This window comes from Macaca thibetana, chromosome 15 (genome assembly GCF_024542745.1).
Source record: "Macaca thibetana thibetana isolate TM-01 chromosome 15, ASM2454274v1, whole genome shotgun sequence".
Lineage (NCBI taxonomy): Eukaryota > Metazoa > Chordata > Mammalia > Primates > Cercopithecidae > Macaca > Macaca thibetana.
In genome coordinates this window covers 94,255,345-94,281,530 of record NC_065592.1, presented here as the reverse complement: position 1 = coordinate 94,281,530, position 26,186 = coordinate 94,255,345, and the positions used below count along the sequence as shown (strand labels likewise).

The following is a 26,186-nucleotide window of genomic DNA, read 5'->3' as shown; positions in this document are numbered from 1 at the left end:
CGTCTCACCTAAGAGGTGGGGGGAAAAAAGCTTGGAAACACTGGTGAACATCACAGCCCAGGGACACAGGACTAAAAGACTGAGATTTAATTGCATCACCTCCTACATACCCTAGCACCACATTAACAGAACTCCAGTATAGGAACGGGATGATGGTGCAAAGAGCTACAAGGTGTAGACTCTTATTTAAGAAGGTAATCTTAGGGAAAGCTAACGATACCAGAGGAGACAAAAACAAGGAAACTGGAGAAAATTGAGGAGGCTCTGTTATGTACTACAGCAGCAAACACTTAACACAGCTCAAAGGCCGGGCGCGGTGGCTCAAGCCTGTAATCCCAGCACTTTGGGAGGCCGAGACGGGCGGATCACGAGGTCAGGAGATCGAGACCAGCCTGGCTAACATGGTGAAACCCCGTCTCTACCAAAAAAAATACAAAAAATTAGCCGGGCGAGGTGGCGGGCGCCTGTAGTCCCAGCTACTTGGGAGGCTGAGGCAGGAGAATGGCGTAGACCCAGGAGGCGGAGCTTGCAGTGAGCTGAGATCCGGCCACTGCACTCCAGCCTGGGCGACAGAGCGAGACTCCGACTCAAAAAAAAACAAAAAAAAAAAAAAACAAAAAAAAACCAAAAAAACACACCTCAAGTCCTAGCCACATTAACATAAATCCTAGCACTAATAGCCTATTTACCTCATTTCCTATTACCCAATACATTGGGTCTGGCGTTCAACTGAAAATCATAAGGCATGCCAAAAGGCAAGAAAAAAATTCTAAATAAACAAATCTAGCCTCAGATCTGCACTCACATATGGCACCAATTTAGGATTTATCAGACATGGAATAGAAAAAAACTATGATTAATAAGGGTTCTAATGGAAGAAGTAGGCAACATGCAAGAACAGATGAGGACTGTAAATAAAGAGATGGAAACCCTAAGAATCAAAAGGAAATGTTAGAAATTTTAAAAAATCACAGTGGACATGAAGAATGCCTTTGATGGGCCATCAGGAGACTACATTTGGCCAGGGAAAGAATGAGTGAGTTTGAATATATATCAATAGATACTTCCCAAACTGAATGCAAAGGGAAAAAAAATAAATTTTAAAACCCAAATTACCCAAGAATTGTGAGACAGTTTCAAAATGTTTACCATAATATATCATTGGAATACCAGAAGGAGAAGAGAGGATAAAGCAGAAGAAATATTTAAAGTAATAATGACAGAATTTTCCAAAATTGATGACAGATTGCTATAGATCATGGAAGCTCAGATAACACGAAGCAAAATAAATACTTTAAAAATCTACATCCAGGGCTGGGCGCAGTGGCTCACACCTGTAATCCCAGCACTTTGGGAGGCCAAGGCGGATGGATCAACTGAGGTCAGGAGTTCAAGACCAGCCTGGCTAACATGGCAAAACTCTGTCTCTACTAAAAATACAAAAATTAGCTGGATGTGGTGGCATGTGCCTGTAATCACTCGGAAGGCTGAGGCAGAAGAATTGCTTGAACCCAGGAGACGGAGGTTGCAGTGAGCCGAGATCGCACTGCTGCACTCCAGACTGGGCAACAGAGTGAGACTCTGTCTCAAAAAAAAAAAAAAATCTACGGCTGGGCATATCATACTCAAACTGCAGAAAACCCAGTGAAAAAAATATTGAAAGAATCCAGAGGGGTAAAAAAAACACCTTACCTATAGAGGAACAAGAATAAAAAATTTGGATTTCTCATGATAAAACAATGCAAGGAAGAAGAATAGAGTAAAATATTTAAAGTGTTGCTAGAAGCCTAGAAGCCCACCCCCTTCACCCCACACCCCACCCCCAGAAAAATCCAGCAAAATTATCTTTCAAAGGTGAAGAAGACATAAAAACTTTCCCTGGTCAAAACAAACAAACAAACAAAAAAGCAGGAGGAATTAATTACCAGCAAATCCGCCCTACAAGAAATTTAAAGGTAGCTCTTCAGAGAAAAGGAAAATGATCACTCAGATCTATCTATCTATCTATCTATCTATCTATCTATCTATCTATCTATTTTTTTAAAAAAGGAAGGGCACCAACAAAGGAATAAATAAAGGTAAAATAAAACTTTCATTGTTCTTATTCTTAATTGTCATAATAACAACGCCAAAAACAACATTTTTGTGATTATAGTATCATGGATGAGTAAAATGAATGACAATAATGTTATAAGTGAGAGGAAGAAAGCATTGGAAACATTTTATTTTAAGGTACCTGTGCTACTATACTGTGAAACAGTATAGTGTTATTTGAAAGTGAATTAAGATTGGCTGTAAATGCAATATATTACAAACTAGGGCAACCACTAATTTTTTTTTAAGAAATGTAATTTATGGCTGGGCATAGTGGCTCATACCTGTAATCTCAGCACTTTAGGAGGCCAAAGCAGGAGGATCACTTTAACCTAGGAGTTCAAGACCAACCTAGGCAACATAGTGAGACTCCAACTCTACAAAAAGATTTTTTAAAAATTAGCTGGGCGTGGTGGCACATTCCTGTTATCCCAGCTACTTGGGAGGCTGAGGTGGGAGGATTTTGTGAGCCCAAGAGGTAAAGGCTGCAGTGAGTTGTTACCATCCCACTGTACTCCAGCCTGGGCAACAGAGCTAGACCCTATATCAAAAATAATCAAATATAATTTATAAGCTAAGAGGAAAGAGAATAATTGAATCGTATAAAATGCTTGTTTTGAAAAAATCCTCAAATCATTAAGGAAGTTGGTAAAAGGAACAAAGGAACTACAAAACAGAAATTAATAAAATGGTCATAGTAAGTCCTTACATATCAATAATTCTTTTAAATGTGAATCTCATCAAAAGACATAGAGTGTCATCAAAAGACATAGAGTGCCTGGGTTTTAAAAAAAGATATAACTGACCAGGCGCGGTGGTTCGTGCCTGTAATCCCAACACTTTGGGAGGCCGAGGCAGGTGGATCACCTGAGGTTGGGAGTTCGTGACCAGCCTGACCAACATGGAGAAACCCCATCTCTACTAAAAATACAAAATTCGCTGGGCATGGTGGCACATGCCTGTAATCCCAGCTACTCAGGAGGTTGAGGCAGGAGAATAGCTTGAACCCAGGAGGCGGAGGTTGTGGTGCGCCAAGATCACGCCACTGTGCTCCTGCCTAGGCAACAAGAGTGAAACTCCATCTCAAAAATAAATTAATTAATTAATAATAATAATAATATATACCTGACTCTTATGCTGCCTATAAGATTCGTTTTAGCTTTAAGAACACACATAAACTGAAAGTAAAGAGGTGGAAAAATATATTTCATGCAAATGGTAACCGGAAGAGAGCAGGAGTGGCTATACTATATCAGACAAAATAGATATAATATGCCAAAAGAAAATGAAATCACTACCTTGTAGAGATAGCTACACTCCCATGTTCATTGCAACATTACTCACAATAGCCAAGATACAGGAACAACCGAAGTGTTCATCAGTTAATGAATAATGGAATTGTGAGATATATATATCAGCCTTTAAAAAAGAAGGAGATCCTGTCATTTGCAACAACATGGATGAAGCAGGAGGGCTTATGCTAAATGAAATAAGTCAAGACACAGAATGAAAAATACTACATGGTCTCACTTGTATGTGGAATCTTTTTTATAAAAAGTCGAATATAAAGAAACAGTAGAATAGTGGTTACCGGGGTGGGGGCAGTGGGAGTGAAGGAAGGAAGTGGGGAAGAAGTAGGTACAAAGTTGTAGTTATGTAGGATAAAAAAGTCTGGAGACTTGATAATGTACAGCATGATTTTAGTTAATATTGTATTGTATACTGGAAGCTTGCTAAAAGAGTAGATTTTAGATGCTCTTGCCACAAAAAAAGTAAATGATGACTATGTTAATTGGCTTGACTGTAGTAATCATTTCACTTTGTTTATCAAAGCATCATGTTTTATACCTTAAAAATAAATAATTAAAAATAAATAGTATAAAATTCTTGTTTAAAACCATAGAAGGCAAAAAAGTGCGGGAGAAAAAAGGAAAGAACTGGTACAATGAATAGTAAGCAGTTGCAGAAATGATATTAATCCAACTGTATTTTAAAAATTACTTTAAATGTAAATGGCGTAAATTAACCAATTAAATAAATAAATAAAATAAAATAAATAAATGGGTATCTTATGGACAACTCATAGTTGGGTCTTATTTTTTAACCAATTAAAACACAAACTGTCAGAGTAGATTAAAAAATAAGACCCAACTATGAGTTGTCCACAAGATACCCATTTTATTTATTTATTTATTTATTTATTCATTCATTTATTTTGAGACAGAGTTTTGCTCTTGTCGCAACCTCCGTCTCCCGGGTTCAAGTGATTCTCCTGCCTCAGCCCCAACAAGTAGCTGGGATTACAGGCACCTGCCACCATGCCCAGCTAATTTTTGTATTTTTAGTAGAGACAGGGTTTCACCATGTTGGCCAGGCTGGTCTCAAACTCCTGACCTCAGGTGATCTACCTGCCTCGGTCTCCCAAAGTGCTGGGATTACACCTCAGGTAAGCCACTACGTCCGGCCCACAAGATAGCCATCTAATATATAAAGGCACAGATAGATTAAAAGCAAAGGGATGGAGATAAACATACCATAATAACAGTAATCAGAAGAAAATAGAGGTAGCTATATTAATTTAAAATAAATCCGATTTCAGCACAAGGAAAATTGTCAGGGATAAAGACGGGCATTACATGATAACAAAGAGGTCAATTTTCCAAGAAGCCATAATAATTCTTAATGTGTACACATCTAACAACAATAGTGTCAAAATATATGAGGCAAAAAGTGGTAGAACTACAAGGAAAAATAGATAAATCCACTATTATTATGGGAGACTTCAAAATGTCTCTATTAGTAATTGACAGATAAAGCAGAAAATTTGTGAAGATATAGTTGATTGGAACACCACTATTAATCAGCTTGATCTAATTGACATATATTGAATACTTCATTCAACAGCATTCTGTTCAAGCTCACATGGAACATTAGCTAAGGTAGATCACATTCTGGGCCATAAAGCACACCTTAATAACTATAAAAGAAATTATATAATGTCTACTCTTAGTAATGTAGCAAAACTAGAAATCAATAACTTAAAGATATCTGGAAAATCCCAGAATACATGAAGATTAAAACAACACACATGGGCAAAGAAGAAGTATCAAGAGAAAATTTAAAATATTATAAACTAAATGCAAATGGAAAAATCAAAATTTGCTGCAAAATGAAAATTTCAGCAAAAACAGTGTTTAGAAGGAAATTTCTAGCATTAAATACACATGTTAGAAAAGAATAAAGACCTAAAATCTCTGTGCAGCTCTGGCTCACTTAACTGACAGATGTCTCTGTTTCCAAAATACTGGAAAACACAGATTCCTCTTTCGGTAGCACAGAGATAGAAGGAGGAACCCCATCCCACACAGGAAGGCAAGGATAAGAATACCCGGGAAGTCAAGCTGGAGCTCAGCCATGGTGCAGTAAGGCTTCTGAGACAAAGAAGGGAGTCTTCATTATCAGAAGCTGAGTACTAAGTCACCATTCCAGATCAGAGTTCCAGGCCCATATCATGGAACTTTAACACAGACACCAGAAGGTCTTGAGGGTGGAGCAGGGACAACAAATGGAAGATGAACCCACAGTTCTTCCCCTTATTATCTAGCCCAACTGATCTGTCCATTCCCCTGGGTCCCTTTAGGTCTTCCATCTTACCCTCCAACTGCACCCTTTCATGATACTATATGTTTACATTAGTAAAATTTTCTATTTATTCCACCTATTGCCTTTTACTGCTTCATGATCCCCCTTTGGAACCCACTATCTTTGAAAGTGCTGTGGCCATGGATTTACACCTTCAAGATCTACTCTGTCCTCAACTATAACCTCACCACAAACACAATGGTTTTTTTTTTTTTTCTCACATGTACAAAACCAGGAATATACTCAGCAGCAACCTATCCTCTCCATATTTCTTCAAAAAGATCCATGTTTACCAAAAGCCATTAGAGAACAGAGTAACCTGTACAACAAAGAGGGAGACAAAGGCACAGCCCATCTATGGCAAAAACTTTGGAACTCTTTTAGTAATTTTTTCTCCTCAAATCTCTTTTAGGCTATTGGCCCCTAAGGGCTCTCAAATCTAGCTCCCTCTAGCTATACAGTATTCTATTCTATGCACCTGCTTTCTTCTCTCTACCAAACCACCTCTCTTCTTCCCAGCATTTTAAAATTCTGCCTCAATTTCACAGAGCAACTGTGCTGAACCACAGCCCACATAACCAAATCTATCCTGATTTAAGAAGCAGATTTCTCCTTAGTGTAACATAGCCTATAATGAGCACAATTGAAACTTAGCATAGCATTTTGTTTTGAATTACACCTATAATTACTTCTTTTATGAAAGTTTTTATGATTTTTTTCCATCTACTTTCTAACTTTTCACCCCAATTCCTTTTGGCTCCTCTATACTTTTTTAAACAATGTCAATTTTGTTTATGGTATATACACATTTATCTCTTCATGTTAGCCAATCATTTAACAGTTACAACCCTTGAAGCTTCTCTACTTAGATTATGAACTGCTGAAATTAAGCCCTGTGTCATTGCCTTACACTGCTTGCCTAAATTCCCTCATTGAGTCTGATGCCTCCATCTTGGCCCCAGGTACCCAATCCTTTTCATCTGATGAGGGCTTACCGCTGATGACAGCTTTGCCTGTCTTCTCCTGTATCCACAGCTTCTCCATTTTCTCTACCCAAAAGGAGGTAAACTTTAAGCCTGCCTCCTCACATCTACCCTCCCTTGACTACAGGAGGTCTCTCTGTTGAGAAATATATCTCTATATAGCATTGCATCTCTGATGGTTTTTGTTGTTTTGTATGTTTGGTTTCATTCTGTTTATTTATAATGTCTGGTCCTAACAGCCTGTATGGTCCCTAGAACTCAGAAATGTAAAAATGTCCTTTAAAGTCAGAGCAAGATAAGCTCCACCATATACTTTCCAAGAAGATGGGATTATAAAAATTACACATTGAATATATTCTTTGAAAAGGGTGATGCCATAAAAAAACTGTTGAGAAACTGCTCAAGGTTAGAGACAAAAGACACTTGAGAACTAAATGCAATACATAATTCTAGACTGGATCCTGTAATGGAGGTTACTTTTAAGCCACAAAGGATATTACTGACAAAAATGGAATATGGATAAGAGATTAGTTAAAAGTTTTACACCAATGCTCAATTTACTGAAGGGGATAATTGACTATGTACAAGAATATTCTTTTCTTAAGAAATACACAATGAAATAGTCAAGGAGAAAGTGGATGATGTATGAAATGTATTCTCAGATGTCCAGGAATTCGTGTGTGTGTGTGTGTGTGTGTGTGTGTGTGTGGAGAGAGAGAGAGAGAAGAGAGGAGGTAGGAGGGAGGGAGATTGAAGAGCGATCACAATGGGTCAAAATGTGAATAGACAAATCTGGATAAAGGTTATACTGTTGTGATAGGGTTTGGATGTTTCATTCCCTCCAAATCTCATGTTAAAATATGACCACCAGTGTTGGAGGTGGGTCTAGCGGGAGGTGTTTGTGTCAAAGGGCTGGATCCCTCATGAATGGCTTGGTGCCCCCACCATGGTAATAAATGAGTTCTCTATGAGTTCATATGAGATCTGGTTGTTTAAAAGAATGTGCCACCTCCCCCATCCTCTCTCTTGGTCCCTCTCCCACCATGTGACATGCTGGCTCTAGTCTTCCTTCCTCCATGACTGAAAATCTTCTGAGGCCCTCTCCAGAAGCAGAAGCTGGCGCCACCTTTCTTGTATAGCCTGAAGAACTGTGAGCCAAAATAAAATTCTTTTTCTTATAAATTACCCAGCCTCAAGTATTTCTTTATGGGAATGCAAATGTAGCAATATATTGTTGCTTACCATCCATGCAACTCTTCTGCAAGTTTAATTACATTAAACTTCAAATAAAAACATTTTTAAATGAACCATTGACTATATTTTTATATAACATTTGAGATTTTTATCTTTGATTCCCACAGTTGCCACCACCATACCTAGACCTAGTAGTGTACAAAGTTGGCATGGTGTACTAATACACCAAAGTAGTATGCCATGCCAACTTTAAAATACTTGTTTTGGGTTCTGTTCCAGGCAAGAACCTGGAATTCCCTTTCCACATTTGAAGCATGCTAACATTTCAACAGGGTTTTACAATAGACTGAAAAAGAACTCCTCCAAAAAAATATTTTTAATTATGTATAAAAAATTTATACACTGCGATACGGTTTGGCTGTATCCCCACCCAAATCTCATCTTGAATTGTAGTTCCCATAATTCCCATGTGTTGTGGGAGAGCCCTGGTGGGAGATAATTGAATCATGGGGGCAGTTTCCCCAATCCTGTTCTCATGGTAGTGAATACATCTCATGAGAGCTGACTGTTTTATAAGGGGTTTCCCCTTTCACTTGGCTCTCATTATCTCTGCCACCATGTAAGATGTGCCTTTTACCATCCGCCATGATTGTGAGGCCTCCGCAGCCACATGGAACTCTGATTCCATTCAACCTTTCTTTATAAATTACCTAGTCTCAGATATGTCTTTATCAGCATTGTGACAATGGACTTATAAAGTAAAGTGGTACCAGAAGTAGTGGGGTGCTGCTGTAAAGATACCTGAAAACGTGGAAACTACTTTGGAACTGGGTAACAGGCAGAGGTTGTAACAGTTTGGAGGGCTCAGAAGAAGACAGGAAAATGTAGGAAAGTTTGGAACTTCCTAGAGACTTGTTGAATGGCTTTGACCAAAAGGTTGATGATGATATAGACAATGAAATCCAGGCTGAGGGGGTCTCATATGAGGTGAGGAACTTGTTGAGAACCGAAATAAAGGTGAATCATCCTATGTTTTAGCACAGAGACTGGGAGAATTTTGCCCCTGAACTAGAGATTTGCAGAACTTTGAACTTGAGGGAGATGATTTAGGGTATCTGGCAGAAGAAATTTCTAAGCAACAAAGCATTCAAGAGGTGACTTGGGTGCTGTTAAAATCATTCAGTTTTAAAAAGAAAACAGAGCATGAAGGTTTGGATAATTTGCAGCCTTACAATGAGATAGAAAAGAAAAACCCATTTTCTGAGAAGAAATTCAAGTCAGGTGCAGAAATTTACATGAGTAATGAGGACCCAATTGTTAATCCTCAAGACAATGGGGAAAATGTCTCCAGGGCATGTCAGAGAGCTTAGTGGCAGCCCCTCCCATCACAGGCCCAGAGGCCAAGGAGGAAAAAATGGTTTCATGGGACAGGCCCAGGATCCTCCTGTTGTGTGAAGACTAGGTGCTTAGTGCCCTGCATCCCAGCTGCTCTACCCATGGCTAAAAGGGGCCAAGGCACAACTCAGGCTGTGGCTTCAGAGGGTACAAGCCCACAGTCTTGGCAGCTTTCACGTGGTATTGAGCCTGTGGGTGGACAGAAGAACTGAGATTTGGGAACCTCTGCATAGATTTCAAAGGATCTATAGAAATGCCTGGATGACCAGGCAGAAGTTTGATGCAGGGGTGGGGCCCTCATGGAGAACCTCTGCTAGGGAAATGTGGAAGGAAAATGCAAGACCATGGGAACTCACCTCTTGCATCAGCATGACCTGGATGTGAGAAATGGATTGAAAGGAGATAATTTTGGAGATTTGACTGACTTGCTGGATTTTGGACTTGCATGGGACCTGGAGCCCCTTTGTTTTGACCAATTTCTCTGATTTGAAATGGCTATATATACCCAATGCCTGTATCCCCATTGTATCTAGGAAGTAACTAACTTGCTTTTGATTTTACAGGCTTATAAGTTGAAGGGACTTGCTTTGTCTCAGAAGAGACTTTGAACTGTATACTTTTGAGTTAATGCTGAAGTGAGTCAAGACTTTGGGGGACTGTTGGGAAGGCATGATTGGTTTTTAAATGTGAGTACATGAGATTTAGGAGGGGCCAGAGGAGGAATAATATAGTTTGGCTGTGTCCCCACCCAAATCTCATCTTTTTTTTTTTTTTTTTGAAAGAGAGTCTCACTCTGTCACCCAGGCTGGAGTGCAGTTGCATGATCTCGGCTCACTGCAAGTTCCGCCTCCCAGGTTCATGCCATTCTCTTGCCTCAGCCTCCCGAGTAGCTGGGACTTCAGGTGCCCACCACCATGCCTGGCTAATTTTTTGTATTTTTAGTAGAGATGGGGTTTCACCATGTTAATCAGGATGGTCTCGATCTCCTGACCTCATGATCCGCCCACCTTGGCCTCCCAAAGTGCTGGGATTACAGGCATGAGCCACCATGCCCAGCCCCAAATCTCATCTTGAACTGTAGCTCTCATAATTCCCATGTGTTGTGGGAGGGACCTGGTGGGAGATCACTGAATCATGGGGGCAGTTTCCCCCATACTATTCTCATGGTAGTGAATAAGTCTCACAATAGCTGACTGTTTTGTAAGGGGTTTCCCCTTTCACTTGACTGTCATTCTCTCTTGTCCATTTCCATGTAAAATGTGCCTTTCACCTTCTGCCATGATTGTGAGGCCTCCAAGCCACATGGAACTGTCAGTCCATTAAACCTCTTTTTCTTTATAAATTACCCAGTCTCAGGTATGTCTTTATCCACACCATGAGAACAGACAATGTAAAACAAAAAAGAATCAAAATTTCAATGAACCTTGTTTATGGCATATAACTCCTAATTTCTTGTTTGATTCCATCATGTCACTTGTATCCTGCAGTTTTGTGGTGTGATGTGGTTTGACTCTGTGTCCCCTCCCAAATCTCATGTTGAATTGTAACCTCCAGTGTTGGGGGAAAGATCCAGTGGGAGGTGATTGGATCATGGGGGCAGATTTTCCCATTGCTGTTCTCGTGATAGCAAGTTTTCACAAGATCTGATTGTCTGAAAGTGTATAGTACTTCCTCCTTAGCTTTCTCTCTCCTGTGCCGTATGAAGACATGCTTGCTTTCCCTTTGCCTTCAGACATGATTGTAAGTTTCCTGAGGCCTCCCCAGCCATGCCTCCTGAACAAATTGTGGAACTATGAGTAAATGAAAGCTCTTTTCTTTATAAATTACCCAGTCTCAGGTAGTTCTTTAAAGCAGTGTGAAAATGGACAATACATGATGTGAATTGGTTTGCAGGCACTAAGTCAATTACCTGTCCTCTACCAGATTTCCACCTTCCAAAAATGGGTTGACCCTTTTTGTTGTATCCTCTCCTGTCCCTGTCATGTCAAGCATTTATTTTTTAAATCCTTCAATTTTTAAAGCAGTTTTATTGAAATACAGTTCACATGCCATATAAGTCACCCATTTTAAGTGTGTAGTTCAATGATTTTTATATTCACAGAGTTGTGCATCCATCACTAGTCATTTTAAAAACATTTTTATGACTTCAAAAAGAAACCATATATCCTTTAGCTATTACACTTCTTGCACCTCATTAACCTAGTTCTAAATCTACTTTATCTCTGTGTAAATGTCTCTATTCTGGACATCAGAATGGAATCATTGTGGTTGTTTGTGACTGACCTTTCACTCAGCGTAAAATTTTCAAGATTTATCTATGTTGTACCATGTGTCAATACTTTATTCCTTTTTATGGCTGAATAATAATCTGTTGTATGGATATACCACATTTTGTTTATACATTCATGTGGACATTTGAGTTGTTTCCATCTTTTGGCTATTTGAATAATGCTGCGATGAACCTTTGTGTACAAGTTTCTTTGCACGCACATATTTTCATTTCTTTTGGTATATACTTAGGAGTGGATTTGCTGGGTTATATGCCAACATTTTGAGGAACTGCCTGTTTTCCAAAGCAGCTGTACCATTTCACATTCCCACTCTCAGTGTATGAGGCTTTCAATTATCCCAAATTATCTAAAACATTTGTCTATTTTATTCCAGCCATCCTAGTGGGCATGAAGTGCTATCTCATAGTGATTTTTATTTGTATTTTTCTGATGATTAATGATGTCGAGCATCTTTTCATATACTCTTTTACGCTTAATCACACTATGGGAAGGAGGGTAGATAAACATGTATAGTTGATCCAGTTTATATAAATGGAAACATGAAAACTCATTTTAAATATGCTATAGAAAAAAATTTCTTTTAAATATTTGAAAACACTTATATGGCAATCTCAAGTTTCAGCAACATGCACAGTTTTCCACTGTTATTTTCATGTTATAGTTACTGTGTGATTAAGGGACTGCAAAATTGTGCACTGAATTTGCTCTGTAAGGTTGCTTCTTGTATGGACTGTGGGTAGAAATTCAAATGACTACTTGGGATTGACTTAAAGGAGAAGTTTAAGGAGAGCTGATTGCCAAGGCCGCTAAAGCTCAATGTGTTTGTCACCAATGCTGTGTACATCTGTTGTACATAAGTGTGTTCCTCGTGTGATACGTATCAAGGGAATGTGACAGCATTGACAGATGGCACATGGCATATCTTCTAAGAGATGGATGGCAAGATGTTTAAATGGACTTTTGCACTTTAATCATAGTGTAAAAGATGGGATTCATTATCTATACCAAATGATAATTGTGAAATTTAGGTGGTGGGTACATGGGGAGTTAAATTGTTATACCTGCTCTTGTATGTGTTTATCCATCTCTTCAATGAAAGGATTTAAGAAATAAAACATGTTCAGTGCCTCATGAAGAGAAGGAAGCAGCACTAAGGATAGCTGGTTCTTTGTCTACTTTGCTAAATCAGCTTTCTCTCCTCCACCAGGATTTCATCTTCCAAGAATATGTAAACTTCTTTTGGTGTATCCTCTTGTATTCTTATTATCCTCAAGCACTCCTTCTTTTAAATCCTTTAAGTTTTATTGCAATATAGTACACATATTACAAAATTCACCCATTTAAAGCATATACTGTGTACCTATTACAAAACAAGAATGGATCAGTCCATCAAGACTAGAGTTTAGCTACCACTCAATAGAGACATTTCAGGAAGTATAATTCCTCTGAAGATAAAAACCTTAGAAGGTGGCCGAGAGCAGTGGTTCACACCTATAATCCCAGCACTTTGAGAGGCCAAGGCAGGCAGATCATTTGAGGTCAGGAGTTCAAGAGCAGCCTGGCCAACATGGTGAAACCTTGGCTCTACTAAAAAAAAAAAAAAAAAAAAAAAAGCCGGCATCATGGCATGTGCCTTTAATCCCAGCTATTCAGTAGGCTGAGGCAGGAGAATCACTTGAACCCAGTAGATGGAGGTTGCAGTGAGCCAGGAACATGCCACTGCACACCAGTCTGGGCAATTGAGCAAGACTCTGCTTCCAAAAACAGAGGTGTTTCTGATGATAACGTTTAGATGTTTTTGATGATAGCTTCTTGGGTGTGGCAGTAACTAAACAGGATTAGAGGTAGAGTCAATCCATCTCTAAGATGGAATGACAGAGGAATTAAGAGACCAGGTTATTGGGAAGCCTATCCACATGGATGATTGGACGCTCCGTGGATTCTCCACCTCCTTAAGTACTTTGCCTGGGCTTCATCCCAATTTTGTCCTTCTTAAGGCCTTCACGAAATCTGAATTATTTCTGCAATCCTAAGCTTCAGACACAACAGGGTCTGTGGCCTAAGCATGGACAGGAAAGGAGAAGGATGGTGATGGAGCTGTAGTGGACATCTGTTTTGTTTTGTTTTGCTTTAGTTTTCACACCAAGCATTCACAAATTTTTCTGGAAAACCTACCTCAACTGCCCTCTAGAAAACTCACCTCATTTATTAGTCCCAGTCTGTATAAGTGGAGTTGCCTTCTCTTCAGGCCTCTAATATTTTAAGGGTATATATGTGCACACTCTTAGCCATAAGGAGCATTCTGTAAAGATTCATAGCCAGCCTCCAAATGTCTGTAACCCTCATGCATAGTCAAGGACTCACCTCTGGATCATGAGCTGCAGGTGTTCTATGTAATATCTATTATATTCCACTAAGCCCATGAAGATCATAGGGGATACCTCCACCCTGATAGGTGCACCATATACACTAAGGGGAAATCTTGCATGTTGCCATCAATGTGGCTAGAAAGAAGGCACAAAGATCAGCTTCCCTAAAGAGAGGGATGCCATGTTTGACAACATCCCTGCAGATACTGTTTTAGTCCTGAAACAATAGCCCCATGGACACTTCTGCCAAAATGGCATCTGTCAGCAGTGCCCTGGTAAACCTCAAGGGGGTAGTGCCTAGATCCAGATTGACAAAGGGTCCTGATATGGGCATGATGGGACATAAACCTTTTTCCACTACCATGGTCATCCTTTCCTAGCTTCATTTTTTTCTTACTTTCTCATTCATTATAAGGCATCTTTTCCTTACTCTCACCTATATTTTACCCTAGGAGGTAGGTGGTTGCCTGGTCAACATTCCTGTCACAAACAGCTAGGTGATATTTTGCTCTGTAAAAAAGTCATCAATCCAGGCAGCATGGAGAAATACACAGGGAAGGGAACTACTTCCCCAAGTGACTTATTAGTAGAAAGACCTCAAAGTGAAGGTCAAAATGTGCTTCCCTAAATCATGAGGATGCCCTGCCTTTCAAATTCTTAAGCAGCATCCACAGTGTTCCTGACACCCTACCCCAAACAGCAATACCCCAAACACTACCACCAATTTATACGATCCTGTGGTCAGTGACAACTTTTTTAAAATACTGACTAAACCACTATTTCTGGAAAATGTGCCTGTCCTTGACCCTCTCTTCAGATATAGAAGGCCTGACTTCCTTATGGGTCTAAAGGACATGAAGCAGTGAATGGAGAGGAAGGTACAGGCTGCCATACGGCATCAGTAAGTCTCAAGCAAAGAAGTAGAAAAGAGCTCATCTCCTCAGACTTCATCAGGGAGAGAAGGGGCTCTGGAGGCACATGATACTCTTTCCTCCACAAGAACTCCAGGGGATTAGTCACCTTTTAAAAGTCAACTGAGGGACTCAGCAAGAGCTGAGCTAACTCTTACCTTTCCCTAACCACAAGCTTTGGTTACCCAAAACATTCCCCCCAACACAATACACATAAAAGACATCCTTCCTATTAGTACATTTATTGGGGAGAATCAAGATTCCCAACAAGGAGTGAATTATTTTGTGGGGGGAAATTTTCCTCCCTGGAAATGCTTCGGAAGCATTTTCTGTCCAGTTAGTAAAGGCACATCACTGAACACAGTGCTATTAGCACTGGTAGGGAGGGCTGGACACACCAAGTTGACCTGATGCTGACAAATGGGGTTTGAATGTGGCATAGGCTTCCTGTGGGGCATGGATTGGGGATGCCTTTGACACAATATCTTCCCCTTAAATGCCTCAACTTTCTCAGGCTGTCTGTCCTTGTCTGTGTTCTGTCTAATCCTTGTAGGATAATTCTGGCCAACAAAGATAGCTTGTTGGCTGTAAGATTTGGTACATGTCACTTTGCAGGAGGGAGCCATGTAGTTGTGGGGATAGCCCTGGACAAGCTCTGCTGTGAACTGCACTTCTGGGTTGTGCTGAGCTTTCCCAAGCTCCACCGGGGAGGCAAGGGGCTCCTGGGGACAGGTGATATCTATCCCACGCTTATGCCCCAGCTTCTCTTCTAGGAACTCCCCAGAGTCTTTCCTAATTTTCTGAGCTTCAATACTTCCAGTAAAGCCAGCTCTGCTTTTAACTCGACCTCTATTCTGCACAGATGACGACAGGGAGCTATCCTTTGCCCGAGAAATTTCTTGATCTTCATATGTTATGCTGGGTTTATTAAACCGCTGCAAAAAGGTCTTCATCCACTTTCTGAAAAGGTTTTCAGGAGGAGGCTGTGTTTTCAAGGTTGGGGAAGATTTGCTCCCAAGCAACTCCCTTGATGTCTTGTTATGAATAACGTGGCTCTTTCTCCTGAATTGGGATGTCCCCAACCCTGCATCCCCTCCACCAACCTCTCCTCCCTTGGGTCTTAGAGGGCTCACTCTCTTTGTAGCTGGTGAAAAATTCTTAACTTGGCATTTCTGTAAGACATGCGTAGGGACACTGGGCTCCTGCTGCTGTGCCGCACAGATCCCTCTGTCCTCCAAGTGGACATGCAGCACCTGGGAAGTTTCTGTGTCCCGACTTGAAATGCCCTGGGGATGAGTCAGTAAGTCCTTGGAACTCAAGTTATCTAAGGCAAGAGACATGTCAGTGAAATGGCTCTGAGGTTGGCTATCCTTCCTCTGGACCAACTTTAACTGACTCAGCATCTGATTTTTAAGATATGATGATTTAGGATCTTGGGGAACTGATACTCTTGGTGGGAAAATTTCAGTTTCATGAGATGTGCTTGTTTTCACATTTGTCACTGAGCAGCTTCCTGACTTGCTGGATGTCAAGTTGTTCCTATTTTGTGATTGAAGAGCACAGATCTCCTCTTCCTTGAACATCTCCTTCGACCCATTGGTGACAGGAAAGCTCTTTCTACTGCCCTGAAGCCTGTTAATATTATTACTGGCACTCTCTCTCTTATCCCTTGACTCACGGCCAACTCCAGCTTGCAATATGGGCAGCTCTGAGCTGCATCTACTGGCCGGTACAGTCTGTCTCTGACTGGCTTCGTCTATGATGCTGTGTGTGGGGGGCAGAAAAGTCTGTCTGCCATCCTCAGTTGTTGGGACACTTTCTGTAAGATCATTGTCAGTATCAGCGAATTCTCTTTTCAGGGTCTCATGCTTTTCTTGATCGACAGGTGAGGTGACCAGTTGAGGATGACCCAGGATGGAGAGTGAGCTTGTGGTTTCTAATTTTTCTCCTTGAAAATCTGTAGTGCCTCTTCTAGGGGGCGTGGAGGCCCTATCTTTGGAATCTGTCTCTATCAGGTCATGATCAGTATCAGAAAATTGCCTTCCCAGAGTCTCTGATTTTTCTTTGCCAACAGGTGAGGTGACAGGATGAGGACGATCAAGGACAGGGACTGAGCTTGTTGTTCCCAACTTTCCTCCTTGGAAAGTGCTTTGTCTATTAGACTTAGAGACCCCATCTTTGGAATCTCCCCGAGAAATAAAGCTGGCTGAGGAGGGAAGGTCGAAATGGGAAAAGGAATTGGAAAGGTCCTCTTTCAATTTGAAGATTTCTATGGATTCAAGGACCTTGCGGGGAAGGCCCCACAGCATTCTCATGCGGAAAGATTTAATATGGGCTTCTAACATCTTTTGTTTGTTGGAACCAAGGAAAGAAATCTCCTGGGAAGTATCAACGCCGTGGTCCTCACTCACCAATGCTGCCATATTTCGATGTTTTATTTGGCTGTGGGATTCCTCAGCAAGAGACATTGTCTGCTTGACTGAATGCCATGAACTATGCACAGTCCCAGGCATTCGACCCTCATTGATTTCCTCAAATTTCTTGCTCAAATGTGCTGTCAGGGCATTTTCAAGTTGTTTCTGACCTAGGCTCTCCCCTGAATGATTCCCTGACAGATGCATCATATGAGTGTCCAGGTCTCTCTCAGAGTTAGACCTCAGATCCTCATCTGAAGATGTCTCTGGATCTTGCAACAGATGATTTTTTGGACCAGTCTCCTGGCTGCATCCCTGATAATTCCCCACATTCTCCAGGGAAAGCATATTTGAGCTCCTCTCATGCAAGGTTCTAGGGATGATTGATCCGAACTTCTTTAGAACATTGAGGCTCTGACCCTCAACTGAAGAGTGATGTAAGGGTCCATGAATGCTCTCTGACACAGATAGCTCCGAAATTTTGCTCTGAGGACGTAGTAATGACAGAGACTCATGGATTCTACGGGGCAGGCCCCATCTGCGCTGGATGAGCCTCTTTCGAATATGTTGCTCTAGTTTCTTCCTTACCTCAGAGCTCAGTGGAAAATCTCCAGGAATGATAGAGATGGGAACATGGACCTTGAAGGACTTTCTGACCAATGCAAGATTGGGAGCTGGAGGACAAAAGTCTTCCTGGGATTTTTTAACCACAGAGGGTAAACCCCACACACTTTCCTGCACTTTCTGCAACACGTTACATTCCAGAAGATTAATTTCAGATGGCGTAAGAGACTGTGCCTCCTTCTGGGATCTATGAAAACACACTCCACAGATCCTAATCAGGAATGGAGGACTAGGTAGTAGGACTGGGAGTGGAGATTGATGTTGAGCCTGGGACTGGACCTGAGTGAGATGTGGGGACTGACCTCGGGGCAGGGTTTGAGGCAAGGGTAGAGCTTGGGTATTAGGTAAGGACAGAGGTTGGGGAGAGGGAAGTACTGGAAATTTATGGAATATAGATGTATTTCTAATGCCATTGAAGAATACAAACATGGAGGAACGGCCACGTTGGACAAGAACAGTAGGATGCAGAGACTCGCTGTGCAGAGATGGGAGACCCCAGAAGAGCTGCACATATTTTTGCTCTAAATGGTCTTCAAAGCACTTAGAGTATGGGGGCTGCTGATGGATGTGCTGCCCCTCTAGTTTGCCTTTATTGGCCCCAAAAGGAAAGAATTCTACCATGTCATGCTTATCAGCAATTGAGGCTAACATTTTCCGTGAAGAATTTAGTTGGTAGTTTTGTCTAAGTTGTGTTGGGAAAGATCCTGGTTTCTTTCCATTTTCTTTCCACATCAGGAAATCACACCTTTTTTTGACTTGTCTCTCCAGGAGTGCCAGAATGTCATGGCTGACAAAAGAGATGTTAACAGGCTGTATGACGTTGGCCACAGAGTGCCCCGCTAAAGAGGCCTCAGAAGAATGAAGGGTAAGAAGCTCCTCCATGAAATCAGATGGCACAAAATTGGAGGAAAAAGAGTCCTTGGCATGAGGCTGCCACCAGGAGAATTCTGAAGATGCAGGGCATGAATGGTCAATGCCTTTGATTATTGGGGCATAGGTGGATGTCTCACCAGAGCCACCTAGAGATAACATCTCTGCAAAAGGCTTCAAAATGGTGAGTCTTGATTTCGACTGAGTCACAGAGCAGTCTTCCAGTGGTAAAGCAGCTGAGATTGGTGGTTTGTAATGATGAGCACATGAATCAGTGGGATTCATGGCCTGGGAAATATCTTGGCATTGGGTGGAGTCAAGTGAAAAGATGGTGTTCAGACAGAAACTGGCCTCAGGTTGGAGACTGGGCTCCACTCTCTGAATGTGATGTGGTGGGAGAAGGGGAAAGGGAAGCTGTTGGGGTGGGGAATGGTCTACGGGGAACTTGGAATCCAGGGGAGAAACAGGCTGTGGTGGCGGAGGGTCCTTCAGTGGTGAGGGTGAAAACAAGTTAGCTAAGGACGTGATCAAGTCAGGTGAGAGAATTAACAGGGGAGGTGGAGAGAGCTTAGGCCGAGGAGACAATATTAGGTCTTCTGTAGGGATTGCTGAGGGGGTGGAAGACAGAGTGAATGATGACTCAGTCACAGAAGCTCCAGAAGGCAAAGGGGACACACAGGGAGCAGCATCTTTCAGGGACTCCCAAGACAGCAGTCGCTGGATATCAGCAGTTGCTCTGTTACACACCTGACAGAGGGGGTCTGGGCATAACAGTCGACGAAAGCAGGTGGTATCATGATGCTGGCCCAGGGGACCGCAGGAAACGGGAGGTCCAAAGCTGCAGCCAGAATCAGAACAAGGAAAGGAGGGTCTGTTAGCCTAGCAGGGGTGGGGCCCCCTGAATCCTGCTACCTGCTTCGCATTGCCCCCCACCCATGACCTCACCACATATGAGGTCATATGACCTCACCACATATGAGGTCATATGACCTCACCACATATGAGGTCATATGACCTCACCATATATGAGGTCATATGACCTCACTATAGCCTCTCCCCAAAGCATTCATTCACATACCCATTCCTATGGCTACCCACTCCCAAAACTACAGCAGGCTACAAGGAATCCCTAAAGTGAATAGAACATGCAAAAAGAAAAAAAAAGGAGGGGGTGGAACAGGACACAAGGGGAACGATTAATCACCTTTTCAGAATAGAAAGTAGCTTTCTTTCCTCTTCTGCTTCCCTCTGGAAATTTTTCCGGTCTGGGAAACCAGAAGAGTATGTTATATGCAATGAACGTAGTGGCACAGGGATCATACAGAAGTCACTCTGTGGAAGACCCTTGGAATATTAAACTCTGATAGCCCCAAGAATCAGTAGAAAAGGGCAAATAGTCATTGATAATTTTCACAAGTTCACATGTGTATGTGGAATCATTAGTAAACTTTCACGTACATTACCCCATGTGATGCTCAAAAGCACCACGTGAAACACATCGGTGGTAACCTCTAGGAGGAATTCGAGCATCGAGGAAGTCAAAGTACTTATGCAAAGTTGTGAGACAGAAGCACTGACTCCAAGCCAACCAGTAGTCCTTCCTCGATATCTCAGTAGGCCGCCAGTTGGGCAGCACCCATTGGGCAGGTCCATCACTTTGTCATGCACATGAATGGGCAGAGCAGGGCCTATGAGTAGTGTCTCATGTCTGATTGCTTTCCCATGAGCCTGTCTTCCGAGGGCTCTGTTTTCTGAGACTGTCTAGTAACTGACCTTCTAAGAAATTATGGGACTGAGTTCCTCATGAAAGAGACAGGAAGAGTCACCCTGAAGCTCAGATAAAGCAGGCTGACATTACCTTTAAATGTCACACTTTTCCTTCTCCTCCGGGCTCTGCCCTGATGCTGAGAACAAAAGAAAGATAATGACAGGCTACGACTCACTTGTCTCACACTCTATTAAGCTCATTCATTCATTCATTCATTATACAAGAATGATATGACTCTCTAATTAATAGAAATACGTTCTTTTTATCAATTTTTGAAGGTGATAAAATATTTCCCATTTTCCCTTCTCTGAAAAGCTGAAAGATGATTTCTTCTGTGAGAGCCACACTTGATGTGCTGAGTTGGAAGTGCTCATCCAGGGCACAGACTCAGAGTCCAACAGTCACATCTGTGCTCCCTCACAGGACAAGTGTCCCAGAGACAGAGCTCTGGCCCCAGCCTCTGCTCAGAGACTCTCAGCATTACTTCCCTGTCAGCCCAACATGAGGGAAGGCTTTGTTGAATGACAGGTGACATGGGAATGTGACTCATGATCAAATTTCAGCAGAGACTATTCTCCTTCAGAGAACCCACATTCTCTAAATAAACCTATCTGGGAGCACAGAATTACTGTGTTTAGGATTTTATCCTGGAACTCTCCACCACAGCCAGATAGGTAGTCTATGAGCTACAGATGGAAACCTTAGTCCACCTGAACCAATAAGTCTGCCCAACCTCTTCCACAGAAGAGTGAAGCTCTATCCTCTCTTCAGACTTCCCATGTAAGACATGTCTCTGAACCAACCAGACTTATTTAGAAGTGTGGGAATAGGATTGGGAAAAAACAACAGGGCATCTCTCTTGGGTGTTCACCCACAGTCCCTTACCTTTTGGATGTCATTATTTTTTTCAGTGGGTGACAAATACAGGGTCAATACCACGTAGAACAAGTACAGTATAAACAATCCCAACCCACTCAAGCAGATGAAGTTGGGGTCAATATCCAAGTAATGTGAGTCAGGGCTCAACCCTGTCTCAATATAGCTGCTCAGAAAACAGAGGATATTCTCCATGGTCTGAATAGCTCGGCTGCCTGAAGCAACTGAGCACTGAGGGTGCCCAGGCTTAACTATAAACCCAGGCCTGCATCACAGAGCATGGAAGAGTCACAGAGGGTTTCTGAGGGTGGAGGGAGCAACAAAAGGGGGGTGTGTCCACAGCCCCAACCCCACCAGCACAGCCGACTCTCCTGGGCTCTCTGGGTCCCTTTGCCCTATCCTGCCACTCCATTTCCCAAGTCCATTCTTTTTCATGTCATATATTTATCTTAGTGGAATTTTCAGTTTGTTCCAACAGTAAACCAGGCATTACCCAAGTCCCGCTTTACTATTTGGAGCCCTTAACTTGAACCCCACCAAGTACACTCCCTTGAAAGCCTGAAATACTGCCTGGAATATTCGTTGTACCCAGGCATTGCCACTCTCAGGATCACATATGTCCTCAAATCCGTCTTATCTGCAGAATGTTTCTGCCTTACATAAACGCAGATATAAAACTTAAATTTCCTTTCTACTTACTTTGTTTTGTGAATGTCAAACATTACATTCTTTGTTTTGAAATCAACCTTTACTATTTCCAATCAGAGAGACTGACTCAAACGATTACAACTAATGTTCTGAAGGAAAAGAAGCTCACTGCCCAATTTGGGTTTTTCAGAAAAGAAGATTTTTATTGTAAATAAACCAACAAGGAGACAGGAGTCCAGCTCAGACCTGTCCCGTGTGCATTTCATGCAGTCATTTTATTAGAAAAGGTTTAGAGAATGGCCTCTGGACTTAATAGTTGGTTGGTGGAAGGAAAGGGGAGGTCTGAAAGTCCTCGGCATGCACAGTTTTGTTTAACACTGCCTCATGTATCACGTGTGCACATTCGTGGGGAGTTGGTTGAAACGTGGCAGAAATTGGGGCTGTGACGTTGGCCAGCTTGTTCTGTGTAAACTCCAGTTGGCCTTAATAGTTTTAATCCATTTTAGCCAGTTTTTAAATCTCAGAAGCAGGGAGAGTTTTGGCATTTTAGCAAGTTACTGTTGTTGTTGTTGTTGTTTGATCTGCTATCCTGTAAACTGATTAATTTCATTAGTCATTGGTTTCTTCAAGTCTCTGGGGCATGGTTTCACTAATAATGCATTATTTAACATCTACAAAATGAAAATAAGTGTACAATAAATGTATATCATTGAAACTTCGAGGGACCTTAGGGGTAAATTTATAGAACTTATTTTTCTGAAGTTAGTGAAGTTTAAACTGTTCAAGCACTTTTGGAACATATTCTGTACACAAACACACATACACATCGACCTAAAAGGAAGAAGTTGATGGAAAATTATTATAAGTAGGGAGTTCATTTGGGTCAAGCTTGAGGATTGCAACCTGGGAACACAGATGCAAGTCAGCCTAAATATACACTCCAATTAGCTGTAAATACAAGTGGGTTTTTAAAGTTGAAAAAGGGAACAAGGAGTGGATTGATACAAAGTTGTAATCAGGAATTCTCATTGGTTTACAGAAGCAACATTGATTAGTGATTGCCTACACATTGTTAAGCTATAGGGGGTGGTTTGGAGTGTCAGGTGTGGCATTACTGGGTTACTATATAGCTCCATGTGGCAATAGCAAGCAGTTTCAAGAGATGAATGCATAGCTCAAGGAGGAGATACAGCTGTGATTTCTGTCTCATTTTAGTGTCTCTCTAGGCCTGATAATTTAAGAAGACTCACAGTCCTTAGATAAAAGTTATTTTCTTAACAAACACACCCACACACCAATCCTGTGACAAATCAATCAGTATCTTCAAATCCAGAATCAATTAGTTCCTCCTTTTATTTCAATCTCTTACCTGTCATTTTGACACCATATTTTCTAACTCTACCTCAAACACAACCAGACGCAACTCTCTACATCAATTTGGTAACAAGTATGCAACTCCTTAAAGCAGGGATAGGTTACAGTGCCCTAAGCTATTGTGATCTAAGAGACCAAAACAGATGCCCCTTTATCAACTAAGACAGACCCTAAGGTTAAGGAAACAAAGTTACCTGTGGTGGAGGGTTCAGGGCCTGGATGGCATGGCAAATTTTCTAACTTTCTATAACTAAACTCCCTCTAACCAAACCAGTTATCAGCTCTGATTGGACAGAGGACCGGCCTTACAAACGTTCTTTTCTGATAACTTACTAATATTACAGATTTCCAGTTTCTACCAGCTTATAGAGGCTGCACACAAACCGCCTGTGTCCTGAAGTTCATCTTATGATGTAAAGGGCCAAATTCTGCCTCATTTTAGTGCTAAACCCCCACTCCAAAGTGAACATGGGATGTATGTTACATATGTTTACTCATTATGGTGTGCTCGGCACCTGCATAAATATGTACAGCTTTTCCCACAAACTTGTTGAATATGTATGAATATGAATATAAAACCCAACCTGTCCTTCCCCTATTCCAACAGAGAGCACCTTCAGTCCACACTGGATGCTTTCCCTTCCTGGCTTGCAAACTGATGAGAGCAATGAGGCTCTCCTTTCTACTATTTAGCCATCTTGGTGGTCTTTTGGATGATACTACTGATGCCATCAGCCTTTGGTAGCAGAGTGGGACCCAGGCGTGTCAAAGCCTTAGAGCAGAATAGAGTCTTAGGCAACCTCACCTGATTACACTGTGGGCCATGTAAATGTGATCTTTTCCTGAGTGCCTTGGCATCCAAAAATACTTGAGAACATCTGTTCTCTATTCTACATAATCACCTCTGCAAATGTCCAAATACCAACTACCTGTCATACTTTATTCAGGTGACTCTTGTCAGGTTTAAATGATCCCAATATCCCCCATCCCTGACCCATCTTCCTACGCATTCTTTTCTAAACTCTTTATCATGACAGCTGTCCTCTGAACTGGCTCTTAAATTCTCATGTCTTTCTTAAACTATTGTGAAAGAAAACAATTGTGCCATGAAAAGGACTCCATACTTGTATATTTGAGTCCTTGCAGATGAACTGTAACCTAGCCTAATAGTTGGACAAATTGAAAACCTAACTCAATAGTATGGACCTGTAACAATAGCTGAGTGTTGGCCAATCCCAGCGGCCCTACTTCAACCACTCATAGACTGCTGAATATTCAAACTGTGTTCAAATAAGGCAAAGGCAGAGTTGTAATCAATCTCACTCTTTCTGTACCGCACTTCTGATTCATGTACGTCATTTTGCCTTTTTGGTCCATAAATTGGTTCTAACCATGAGGCACCCCTGGAGTCTCTGTGAATCTGCTGTGATTCTGGGGGCTAACCAATTCGCAAATCTTTCATGCTCAGTTAAACTCCTTTAAAGTTAATTTCTCTGAAATTTCTTTTAATACTATAGAGGTCCTTATTAGACACCCATGGGCCACCACTGTTACCCATGGGCCACCAGTGTTACTGATCTCTTTGGAAAGGTTAAGAGAGCCTTCAACTCAGGCCAGGTCTCCTTTCATTTATGCAGGAGCAGGTAACCTGCCTTGAGGATAAAATCTGCCAAGAGATGCCCCTTCCTCCTCTCTTTGATATGCAGCCTCAGCCAAGTTTTCATCTAATAAATATTTACTGCTGGAAGCTAGGAGACACAAGCCTCTGTAAGCCACGGGCTCTGCCCTTGACTTCTTGTGCCTATTTTATCAATGAATGAAACCGAAGCCCAGAGAGGGTAAGTGACTTCTCTAAATCAGACAGTAGTAAATATCAGAGCCCTAATGAATAAATTCTCTACATTCATAATGCTTTTATTTTACACAAATTAATATGTAATTTCTTAAAGTAAAAAGTATACCCTAATATTAAAGTAGTTGGGTGGTTAAGAATATTCACTTTGTCCGTTAAATGCTGACAAAATTGGGAAGGGAAAAGCTATTTTTGGTACTCTATCACCCATTAGATAACTTTTCCTTTCCACTCTTAGCATCAATGTCTTCATAGTTTTTTTCCGTAGCCCCCTCTTAAAATCTGTTTTCAAGAATTATATTACATACGACTTCCAGTAATGTATAAAATAAAAGTTTAAAATGCCATCCCTCCCAGGAAAACATTTCACATATTATACATACATCTACCTCCAAGCCTTCTATAAGCTCCTACCAAAGCATTTTAGGCAGCCTTTGGGAGGTGGCAGAGGTGGCTTCTGGTAGGATGAGACTGTCTCACCATTGGCCCCATGACATCCTCCCAATTTACCTACATTGCCACCCCGAAGGCTGTTCTTGGGATTTCACACTGCACTTGGTTTTATTATTTCCAAGGAGGAATCTTTTCCAGAAGCTCTTAGAGTAATATGCTACCACTTGAGGATGCTCAGTATAGATAAACTATTCGTTTAGGACTTTCATATGTTCCCAATTTCCTAGGAAGTTTCCTCAATGCTCACACCCTCACATCCTGACCTCTGTCCCTGGGATAAGTCACTTGGAGGCAGCTGTTTTCAGGATGCCCAAAAGCCTGAAGCAGAACAGGTTCTGAGGCAAAATCCTCTATAATTATATTTTAAAACAGTAGGTCTATCCTGGCTCCTAGGGAGACCAAGGCAGGTGAGTCACCTGAGGTCAGGA

The 26,186-nt window shown here is 41.5% G+C and overlaps 1 protein-coding gene and 1 long non-coding RNA gene across 5 annotated transcripts in view; one reads left to right on the top strand and one right to left on the bottom strand.

Annotated features, from left to right (window-relative positions):
• LOC126936860 (uncharacterized) overlaps nt 1-26,186 on the top strand; it is a 78,300-nt gene that overhangs the window by 12,383 nt on the left and 39,731 nt on the right. For all 4 annotated transcript variants that reach the window (XR_007719596.1, XR_007719595.1, XR_007719598.1 and 1 more), the window contains exons 3-4: nt 18,686-18,971; nt 25,091-25,291. This is a non-coding gene — a long non-coding RNA (uncharacterized LOC126936860). The remainder of the gene's footprint in view (nt 1-18,685; nt 18,972-25,090; nt 25,292-26,186) is intronic.
• On the bottom strand, nt 15,110-21,710 carry LOC126936855 (spermatogenesis-associated protein 31D4-like). Its single transcript, XM_050759652.1, has 4 exons — nt 21,441-21,710; nt 20,646-20,691; nt 19,992-20,052; nt 15,110-19,625 (listed from the first exon to the last, which is right to left on the bottom strand). Exons 1-4 carry the CDS (start codon nt 21,624-21,626, stop codon nt 15,158-15,160), a joined length of 4,761 nt encoding a protein of 1,586 aa, XP_050615609.1. The 5' UTR covers nt 21,627-21,710; the 3' UTR covers nt 15,110-15,157.

Excerpts from the sequence above, each read along its gene's own strand:
- LOC126936855 (XM_050759652.1), bottom strand. The coding sequence starts at position 21,626 with ATGGAGAATATCCTCTGTTTTCTGAGCAGCTATATTGAGACAGGGTTG. Across the intron at positions 20,692-21,440 it reads AAAATAATGACATCCAAAAG|CATCAGGGCAGAGCCCGGAG; the intron begins GTAAGGGACTGT and ends TTTTGTTCTCAG. Across the intron at positions 19,626-19,991 it reads CTACTTTCTATTCTGAAAAG|CTTTGGACCTCCCGTTTCCT; the intron begins GTGATTAATCGT and ends TTCTGGCTGCAG.